General features: G+C 53.2%; 1 protein-coding gene across 2 annotated transcripts in view; it reads left to right on the top strand.

Moving 5' to 3' along the window:
* The window catches only part of ST6GALNAC4 (ST6 N-acetylgalactosaminide alpha-2,6-sialyltransferase 4), an 11,393-nt gene extending 5,142 nt beyond the window's left edge, over positions 1–6,251 (top strand). The window contains exons 4-6 of one of the 2 annotated variants that reach the window (XM_003785332.3): positions 2,047–2,459; positions 4,465–4,572; positions 5,564–6,251. In XM_003785332.3, coding sequence (XP_003785380.1) covers positions 2,047–2,459; positions 4,465–4,572; positions 5,564–5,753 — 711 coding nt within the window. In that variant the 3' untranslated portion in view covers positions 5,754–6,251. The remainder of the gene's footprint in view (positions 1–2,046; positions 2,460–4,464; positions 4,573–5,563) is intronic. The other variant, XM_023510496.1, reaches the window with a different exon arrangement.
* Positions 6,252–10,451: the final 4,200 nt, after the last annotated feature.

Raw genomic sequence — 10,451 nt, 5'->3', positions numbered from 1 at the left:
CTGCCCCATGCCTGGCTATTTTTTTTTGCAGTTTGGTGGGGCCGGGTTTGAACCCACCACCCCCAGTATATGGGGCTGGTGCTCTACCCACTGGGCCACAGGTGCCACCCAAAAATTTGCCAATTTTAAATGCACATTTCAATAAGTTTAGACAAATTTATATGATAGTGTAACAACCACCAAAGTCATGAAAATAACTTTTTCTTTTCTTTTCTTTTCTTTTTTTTTTGAGACAGAGCCTCAGGCTGTCCCCCTGGGTAGAGTGCTATGGTATCACAGTTCATAGCAACCTCCAACTCCTGGGTTCAAGTGAGTTTCCTGCCTCCACCTCCCAAGTAGATGGGACTATAGGTGCCTGCCCCAATGCCCGGCTATTTTTTGGTTGCAGCTGTCATTGTTGTTTGGCGGGCCTGGGCTGGATTCAAACCTGCCAGCTCAGGTGTATGTGGCTGGTACTTTAGCTGCTTGAGCCATGGGCGCTGAGCCGAAAGTAAATTTTTTAAAAAAATTTTTTGGGACAGAGTCTCACTCTGTCACCCTGGGTAGAGTAGAGTGCTGTGGCATCATAGTTCACAGCAACCTCAAACTCTTGGGTTAAAGGGATCCACTTGCCTTAGCCTCCAGAGAAGCTGGGACTACAGGCTCCCGGCACCATGCTTAGCTAGTTTTTTTCTGTTTTAGTAGAGATAGGGGTCTTGCTCTTGCTCAGGCTAGTCTTGAACTCCTGAGCTCAAGCAAACTACCCGCCTCAGCCTCCCAGAGGGCTAGGATTACAGGCATGGGCCACCGTGCTTGGCCATGACAGTAACTCTTCTGTCATACCCTAAAGTTCTCTTGTGCCCTTTTGCAGCCCTCTCTGAACAAATTTTCAGAAGTTTTGTTTTGTTTTTTTTAGATATGTACCTTGTGCTAGATTTTCAGGAGTTTTGATAGAAGATTACTGACTTTCACAGGAGAAATATGTATAATATGCTCCATGAAATTGGGCAGGGGCTCAGTGCCCATAGCTCAGTGAGTAGGGCGCCAGCCACATACACTAAACCTGGTAGGTTTGTGGGTTCGAACCTGGTCCGGGCCTGTTAAACAATGACAACTGCAACCAAAATTTACCCAGGCATTGTGGCAGGTACCTTTAGTCCCAACTACTTGGGAGGCTGAGGCAGGAGAATCACTTGAGCCCAAGAGTTTGAGGTTGCTGTGAGCTATGATGCCACGTCGCTCTACCGAGGGTGACATAATCAGACTCTGTCTCAAAAAGAAAAGACACTGGGGCAGGGTTTTACCATTGTAAAGAACACCTCTGTCCTCCAGCCGCAGGCTCCTTGGCAGCCTGTCCTTGCTTTTTCTAACTCCCTCACTTGTGTTCCACCAGCTCCGTAGGGTCTCCAAACACTTCTCACTGAATGCTCACAACTGGTGCACATAGATGCTATTTTCACCCCCCGTTTTATAGATGAAGGAATTGAGTCTCACAGAGGCTAAGAGTTTTGGCTTCAGGTCCCCACAGGAAGGGACTGAGCAGGGATTCAGGCTCATGACTGGAGAGTCCCAGAGTCCCAAGGCTCTCCTGGACACAGAAGACCTTGCTTTTAGAAACTGGGAACAGTGTGGGTGGGGCTCTGGCAGGGGAGGGCGTGGCCTTGGAGTGATTCTGAAGAACTGAGACTTGTGTTTACTTAACAAACTCTTAACTGACATCTAGTCAGTTTCTAAATGTTTTATAAATATTTGCTTATGTAATCCTCAAAAGGGCCCATGATGTAGGGACTATTAGGGCCCCAGAAATGGCAGCAGGGATGAGGACCATGAATGTGGCTGATGAGGAAGGCAAGGCTCTTGAGTACAGAATCTGAGCTCTGCTGCTTGCTGTCAGTGTGACCCTGGGAAAGTCACCCCACCTTCCTAGCTTGCAAAATGGGTTAATAATACACAGTCCTTTGAGCTGATCTCTGATCAAGCAAAGTCCATGCAGGGGTTCTAGGGGAGGTGCAGGGGGCAGAAGCCGTGTTCCCACACCTCCCTCTCCCCACTTGGCCCTCCCTGCAGCCGCTGGTCCGGGAACAGTGCCGCAGCTGTGCTGTCGTGTCCAGCTCCGGCCAGATGCTAGGCTCGGGCTTGGGCACCGAGATCGACAGTGCTGAGTGCGTGCTTCGCATGAACCAGGCACCTACCGCGGGCTATGAGGCGGATGTGGGCCGTCGCAGCACCCTGCGCGTCATCTCGCACACTACTGTGCCGCTGCTGCTGCGCAACTACTCGCACTACTTCCAGCAATCCCGAGACACTCTCTACATGGTGTGGGGCCAGGGCAGGCACATGGACCGGGCCCTCGGTGGCCGCACCTACCGCACGCTGTTACAGCTCACCAAGATGTACCCAGGCCTGCAGGTGTACACCTTCACCGAGCGTATGATGGCCTACTGCGACCAGATCTTCCAGGATGAGACCGGCAAGAACCGGTGAGCCTGGGGCCTGCCTGCCTGCAGAGTTCTTCCTGGCGCTTGGGGAAGGGCAGTGATGGAGCAGACAGGTCCTGCCTTCTCATGGGGCAGATCTAGAATCCCAAATGGTGGTGAGGGCGATTGGGTGATTCTCCTGCCTCAGCCTCCTAAGTAGCTGGGACTATAGCACCTGATAGAGAGCACTGTCCAGAGTGGGGAGGGCTTAGTGAGCACTGCCTTTTTTTTTTTTTTTTTTTGAGACAGTCTCACTTTATTGTCCTCAGTGGAGTGCCGTGCTGTCACGGCTCACAGCAACTTCCCAACTCCTGGATTTAGGCGATTCTCTTGCCTCAGATGCCCGAGTAGCTGGGACTGCAGGCGCCCAGCTATTTTTATGTTGCAGTTTGGCCAGGGCTGGGTTCGAACCTGCCACCCTGGGTATGTGGGTCCAGCACCCTACCCAGTAAGCCACAGGCGCCTCCCCAAGCACTGTCTTTTGGAAGGGATGCTCTGAGATCTGACTTGGTTTCTGACATCCCTTCCAGATAATAAAAGTATCAGTTACAGCAATAACAGGTCTCTTCATGCACCAGGCATTGGCTTAAGCCCTCTGCATTCAAGGCCTCATTTTATCCCATACCCAAGAAATACCCTGACCTCTGCTGGCCCCTCCTATATACCCCTGCTTCTCCCCCAGCCTCCAGAACTCAGGAAATAGAACTATCCACCTTGGTATTTTAGCTAAGCCCCTGACACCTCTCGTACTGTCATCTGCCACATGCCGTGGCCCTGAGTGCTGCCTAGATCTAAGCCACTATCCTCTCCTGCCCTCTAAGCAGCCCCTGGCTGGTCTCCCGGCTACCTCCCTTGGCCTTGCCATCTGAGCTCTTCGACTGCAATGAATTCAGCAGCTTTGCACCTCAGGGAGAATGAAGTCCCATTTTCCTACCTCCTCCCTTCCTGTGGCCTGCAAGTCTGTATGACCCACCCCTGCCTGCCCCTGTGGTCTCAGCTGCTTCATTCACGTGGTTCCAATCATACTGGCTTTCGTGCCATTCCCTCTATCTGGAATGGATGTTCTTCTCCCTTATCATCTCATGACTGCCTCCTCTTCTTCTCAGATCTGGGTGAAATGTCACCTCTTCAGGGAAGCCCTTCCTGGCTATTCCATCTAAAGGCCCACCTCCTGCCCTGACATTCTTTGTCCTATTCCTTTGTTTCCTTGTCTTGGCAGTAGGTATCTCCTTCCCTTGGGAATGTTATCACCAGGTGTGGCAGGTCCAGGGCAAGCATAGGGCATGGGAGGTGTGAGTTTGAATGAATAAACCAACTCATGTCCCCTCTAAGGAGGTCGAGGTGTGTGGCCTTCAGCTGGGAGGGTATCCAGTGTTGCTGCTCCAGAGAACTGAGGCCTGGGGCCACACAGCCCCTCACTGCAAGTGGGGAAGTGGAGGCTGTGGGGCAGGGCTGACCTGACATTGTTCCTCATAACTACCTAGAATTTTCCCTATTTCACAGGTGGGTCATGAAGCTCAGAGAGGTTAACAAGCAAATCTGATGCCCAATAGCAGAGTCAGGCTTTGAATGGCAGACCATTTGGAAGACCAAACAAACACCCCAACTTTCAATTACTGTGCTGTGCTATCTCCCCAGGCCTGGTCCCTTAGATGAGGAGAAGATGTGGCCAGAGCCCCAACACCCATCAGCCAGGAGTTTGCTCAGGCCCTGCAAAGCACAGCTTGGCTTAAGCCCTATTGGGCTGGTGGGGAGTTGACCAGGCCTAGGTTTTTGTCCAGGTCTACCTTTGGGCCCCTGATGCCTTGGGCCGACTCTGTCTGCACCCTGGTTACCCTGGGCACCTTCTGTACAGGTTGAGGTGAGGGATCCTTGGCTAGGAAGTACCCAGTGCCACTTCCCTGAAAGGGCTGAGGCCTGAGGCTGCCACAAGGCCCCTTGCTCCATGTTGGGTGTTGGGGACAAGCCCAGCTGATGGTGTCCCTCCACCCTCCACCCTCACCCTCAGGAGGCAGTCAGGCTCCTTTCTCAGCACCGGCTGGTTCACCATGATCCTTGCCCTGGAGTTGTGTGAGGAGATCGTGGTCTATGGAATGGTCAGCGGCAGCTACTGCAGGTCAGACCAGCCAGGCCCTGGGCTGGAGGGGAGGTGGGGAGGGCCATGGGCCCCTGCCCAGGCCTAAAGCCAGAGGACTTAGGAGCTATGGGGGCATAGAGTGTGTGGGCTTCACGGTGGGTAGCCGAGGCAGCAGGCCTTGGAAGGGGAAGGAGCTCAGTCCCTGGAAGGGGCTCTCATACCCACGCCAGCGCTGCAGGTGCCGTCTCTGGCCAGTCATACCACCCCCCCCAGAGCCTCTACCTCCTCATGTGAAATAAGAGAAAGAATAGTGCCTTCCTTAGGTGGTTGCTGAAACACCAAGGGAGAGAATAATCTACAAAAGTGCTCACCACAAATCAGGGCGTATCAGTGACCTACTACATATAAGTTTCTACGTTGGATAATATTTTGTCATCCTAACATCAAGTTCAGATATGGTTATGGTATTAAAATGTTAATTATATTTCAATATTATTATAACTAATGAATTCAGAAAAGGTGCCATATTTTCACCCCATGTTCTTTGGAACTGGCTTGTTGCGTACATGAGTGAGATGGCAGGGGTCTGTATGCCCCAATTGTGGCCCTGGCCTCACCACTGGTCTCTGTGATGCTGATGGGAAGGTGGGAGTGTAGGGCTGGTGGCTCTGTGCCATGGGAGCCCAGCACCAGCAGGGAACTTTGCAGCCTCACCTTTTGACTTGATACTCTCATCCTGGAAGGTGCATTCCTGCACTCCATGTTGATGTGGCCAAATTCCAAAGACATTTGCCATCTCCATTTCACACGTGGGTTCTTGAGGCTCATGGAGTACATCTCTCTCCCAGAGTCACCCAGCTTGCAAGAGGCAGAGCTGGGACTTGAACCCTGGCCTGGGGGATCTGAGGGCTGCACTGCTCCTCCTGTCTGTCCTGGGACCCAGCATGGGTCTCTGTGGTGGTGGCAGGGTGTGGGGGAGGTGGGCGAGTTCTGTACCTGTCCCACAGCAGCACTGCTCCCCACCCCTCAGGGAGAAGAGCCACCCGTCAGTGCCTTACCACTACTTCGAGAAGGGCCGGCTGGATGAGTGTCAGATGTACCTGGCACATGAGCGGGCACCCCGAAGTGCCCACCGCTTCATCACTGAGAAGGCTGTTTTCTCCCGCTGGGCTAAGAAGAGGCCTATCGTGTTTGCCCATCCGTCCTGGAAGACTGAGTAGCCCTGACACCTGGTCAGCTGCCACACCTTCTCCAGGCCTCTTTCCCATCCCAGGCCAGTTACTACACTCCATTGAAAATGTTTATCTTGTGGATCCTGCCTCCTGCCACATACCGAGTGGACCTAGGTTTCTTTTTGCCCTGCCCTGAGAACACCTGCAGCCATCTCGGACCTCATGACTTGAAGGGGAATGAAAGAGGGTGCCCTCCTCTCCCCCCAACTCCCCAACCAATCTATATAGCACTTTGAGGTTCATCCCACCTCCTGGTCAATCAAGTGGCCTTTGACTCCGGGGTTCATGGCCCACTATTCACCAGCATCATGACTTTGTGCCAGTCCTGGTCCTCCCCTTCCCAGCTGCCTTTGGTGCCACACTTCTCAGGCCAGTTCCCTGGCTGGGGCGGTGAGAGCCTGGGGTCTGCTGGTTGAACAGGCCTTTAAGCCTGACTGCCAAGGCCATATCAGGAGCGTACGGGTAAAGCGTGTTTTTTGGACACTGTCTCTAGTGTGATGATGCGTTTAGGGGTGGGGGTTGGGGCTTCTGTCCCTGTCATAATCCCATAACCTGTTGACTCCATGCCCTGAGGCTCTTCCCCAGCAACCACCTGCTAGTGGGGGTGCCAACCCAGCTCCCCTCTCCAGTGTGTTAGGGCTTCTCTAAGATCTGGCCCCTTGGCTGCTCTAGCCAGGAAACTGACCCCAAGTCAGAGGCTTCTTTGGGAGCCGTAGCTCTGCACCCAGTGATAGGAGGGTCAGGACCTTAGAGGAAACAACTTGGTGGGAAGGAAATTCCTGCACTCCATGTTGATGTGGCCAAATTCCAAAGACATTTGCCAGTTAAATTCCCTATTGATTCTGGGGTTGGTCCCTCTGCAGAACAGGAAGGTGGAGAGCAGCCCTGGTTGGGGGGCTGCCCTGTAGTGAGTTGGTCTCATTGCTCAGCCCCCAGGCCGGAGGCTTTTTTTGCTGCTCCTTTCTCTTTCTGTGCCTGATTTTGGTTTCTGTGAATAAGGGTGTGCAGCCGCTCTGGGAGGGGATCATGTGTCAGCCCAATTTACAGATGAGTTGAGGCTACTCAGCTAAAGTCCCACAGCCATGGAATGGCTGAGCCAGGGTGCCATCCCAGGTCTGTGGCCTGTGCCTGTGGCTTGGAGGGAGCCCACAAGGCCTTGACCCCTGCTCTGCCCTCTCCTTCCTTTCTCTGGAGACCGGAAGACTAACTGAGCACTGAGCCCCAAGCCCTTGGGCTATCAGCTGGGCTGGAGTTCTAGCTTCCAGCTCCAGGGGCCAGGGCCCTATATTTACCTCAGTGCTCTGCTGTCACCAACTTGGAATTCCTAATTTTTGTTAACAAGGGGCCTTGCATTTGCATTTTGCACAGGACCTCACATATTATGTAACCAGTCACACCGTGAGGGCCTGGGGACCTGGTGCTCTCTTGTTCTTGCTCTGGCCTTCTCAGGAGCTGCTGGAGACCTGGCACTGGGCCCACAGCACTGCCTTTGTCCCCTCCCTCCCCGTTCCCAGTGCCAGGGAGGCCTAGGAGGCTCTGTAGGCATGGGAGGAGGGAGGAGAGTCCTGAGTTGGTGAAGCAGGAGCTGGCTGTACTGACCACAGCTGCTGGCTGGTGCTGGCCAGGCACTAAGCAGGTGTTGGGCCAATGTAAGGGTGGGTGTGACCTGGGAGGCAGGGGAGCAGGTTGGGGGTTCCAGGCTCAGACAGATGGTCCTGGAGTCAGCCAGGGCCTCCTGGTACCACTTTCTGCTGCAGGCCTCTGGCAGATTGGTGCCTATTGCTGGGCCTCAAATTTCCTCATCTATAAAAGGTTAAAATAATTTCTACATCATGGATTGTACAAATTCAGAGACAATGGCCTGTTCCTGGGCTTAGGACACAGTGGCACTTGATTTGTGGAGCCATCATTTTTTTTTTTTTTTTTTTTGAGACAGAGCCTCAAGCTGTCCCCCTGGGCAGAGTGCCATGGCATTACAGCTCACAGCAACCTCCAATTCCAGGGCTCAAGCGAGTCTCCTGCCTCCGCCTCCCAAGTAGCTGGGACCAAAGGCGCCCGCCACAACGCCCGGCTATTTTTTGGTTGCAGCCGTCATTGTTGCTTGGCGGGTCCGGGCTGGGGATTCGAACCCGCCACCTTAGGTGTACGTGGCTGGCGCCTTAGCCGGTTGAGCTATAGGCGCCGAGCCGGAGCCATCATTTTTAACGAGGTCAATTGCCCTCTCCTGGCTCTGCTTTGTCTCAGAGGTGACAGGCAGGAAGCCCTCCCACTAGATCCATTGTTTTGCTGCTCATGGCCTCATCTGGGGTGTCCAGGCCCCAGGGCCTGCTGGTCCTGGTGGGATTGGAGCTCAACCCCCTCCTGGGAGGGTGCTTCCTTTTCCTTCTTCATCTCTCACCCCTGGGAACACTGGCCCTGGCCCAGCCATTGGACCCAGGACACAGAAGCTCCTCTGTCTGGCCCTGCCCCCAGTGGGGTGTATACTGCTAGGTTGGGCTAAATAGTGTATCTTTCGGGGGATGGTGACCGGCAGGAGTGATGCATCAGCCACTTTTCTAAGCCGATGAAGATGACCACTGATGGGTCTGGAGGCTGGTCCAGGGTCAGTTAACTTCCTAACAAGGAAATTTAGGACTCTCCGCCTTTGCCACAGCAGGCTGTACAGATGCCGGGAGGTGAGTTGGGGACAGGAACCTCCTTGCAGCTCTGGGGAGCAACTTGATGTGCAGCCTCTCTTTGGGCCTGTGTTTTCCTATCCACACTCTGATTCCTTTGCCACTCAGTAGACTTTCTGGGGACCTGCCTACTTCCTCCTGAACCCAGTGGGAAGCCAGGTGGGCTTGGAAGCAGTGTAAGGGGCCCCTTCCTCAGAAGGGCCTTGGGACCCTTGAGCTTATGCTCAAACCTTATATAGGCAGGTGAGGAAAGGAACATCAGGTCTTCTGAGTACCAGTGTCCAGTGTCTTATGTCACCTGGGCTAGTCTAACCACTGCAGCCTCTGTGGGGAGTCTAGGTGTTGGGAACATGGCCATTTAGCAGCTCCTGTGTGAGGCCCCCACCTCCTCTGCCTTCACTGGCCTGTCCTCCACAGGGAGAGAGGCAGGAGTTCCCGGGCCTGCCCTGCCCAGGACCTGCTGGGTAGCTTGAGCAAGTTCTGTCCTCTCTCTAGGCCTTAATTTTGGTTTCTATGGATTGGCAGCTGGGCAGCAGGTGAGGAGATTTCTTAAACTCTCCAGAACACCATGGAAGGGAAAAATCATAACAGCTTGAAGAAGTTTCCTAAGGGGCAAGAAGGGAATGTCACACATAGGACCACTACTCATGGGGCAAGAAGGGCTGAAGCAGAGGCCAGCTCCTCCAGACAAAAGGAGAGTGGCTGGAAGGGAGAAGCATAGTATTGGCCACAGTCACCATTTCTTGGGACTTAGCAAGCGAAGCCAGCCCTAAAGCAGAGCCTGAACCCAGAGTCATGGCAGCCTGAGGGGTAGCTCCAGGTCCAGATTTGGCCCAGGGGCTGGGCTGAATTACCCCTTCCTCATTTGACGGATTTCAAGTCACTGACCTGGGTTAGTGAGGAATGAAGACAGGATATCCCCACCCGTGGGGCAGCCCCTGAAACTGCTGGATGCCTTGGGCTAGGAGCTCCATCTGTGGGTCCACAGTAGTTGAGTTCCTCAGGCTCCCTGCCTGACTGCCCTACTCCACTCTCTGTTTTCCATCCTGTGGCCCATGGGTTGGGTCAGGCAGTCCTGGGCCAGGATGTGGACTGGGCTGAGGCTGCGGAAGTGGATGGAGGTGGGTAGGGCAGACAGGAAGTCTCACATCCATCCTTTTGGGCCAACCACCCTCCTCCCCTTGCCTAGAGCTGTGCCTTTACAGCCTAGAGAACTTTGGGGGCCTTTGACTTTTGTTTTAATTGAAAACAAAGTGTTATTAACTTATTGTATTAGTATAGTGCAAAAAGCCTAAAAGTTTATAAAGTGAAAGGTGAAGGTGGCACCTATCCCTCCTGTCCCACCTCCACTCTCCAAGCAAAACTACTACCAATAGTCTTGTGTGGATCCTTTCAGATACTCTTTGTGTACATTTATAAACATTATGCACAGACAGTTATATTTTTCAGAAACAAGCCCAAAAAGTCATGCTACAAGGCTGGGTGTGTTGGCTCACACCTATAATCCTAGCACTCTGGGAGACCAAGGCAGGTGAATCTCCTAAGGAGTTTGAGATCAGCCTGGGCAAAAGCAAGACCCTATCTCTATTAAACATAGAAAAACTAGCTGGGTATTGGGGTGGTTGCCTATAGTCTCAGCTACTGGGGAGGCTAAGGCAAGAGGATCTCTTGAGCCCAAGACTTTGAGGTTGCTGTGAGGTATGATGCCATGGCACTCCACCCAGGGTGACAGAGACTCTGTCTCAAAAAAAAAAAAAAAAATCATGGGTGGCGCCTGTGGCTCCATGAATAGGGCACTGACCCCATATACCAAGGGTGGCAGGTTAAAACTAGGCCTGGCCAAACTACAACAAAAAAATAGCCAGAGGTCAGTGCCTGTAGCTCAAGCAGCTAAGGCGCCAGCCACATACACCAGAGCTGGCAGGTTTGAATCCAGCCCGGGCCTGCCAAACAACGACAACTACAACCAAAAAATAGCCGGGCATTATAGCGGATGCCTGTAGTCCCAGCT

The sequence above is a fragment of the Otolemur garnettii genome, unplaced genomic scaffold, assembly GCF_000181295.1.
Source record: "Otolemur garnettii isolate 467f Iridium unplaced genomic scaffold, OtoGar3 scaffold00014, whole genome shotgun sequence".
Classification (NCBI taxonomy): domain Eukaryota; kingdom Metazoa; phylum Chordata; class Mammalia; order Primates; family Galagidae; genus Otolemur; species Otolemur garnettii.
Note: the sequence above shows the minus strand (reverse complement) of the source record. Positions and strands in the feature narration are given on the sequence as shown.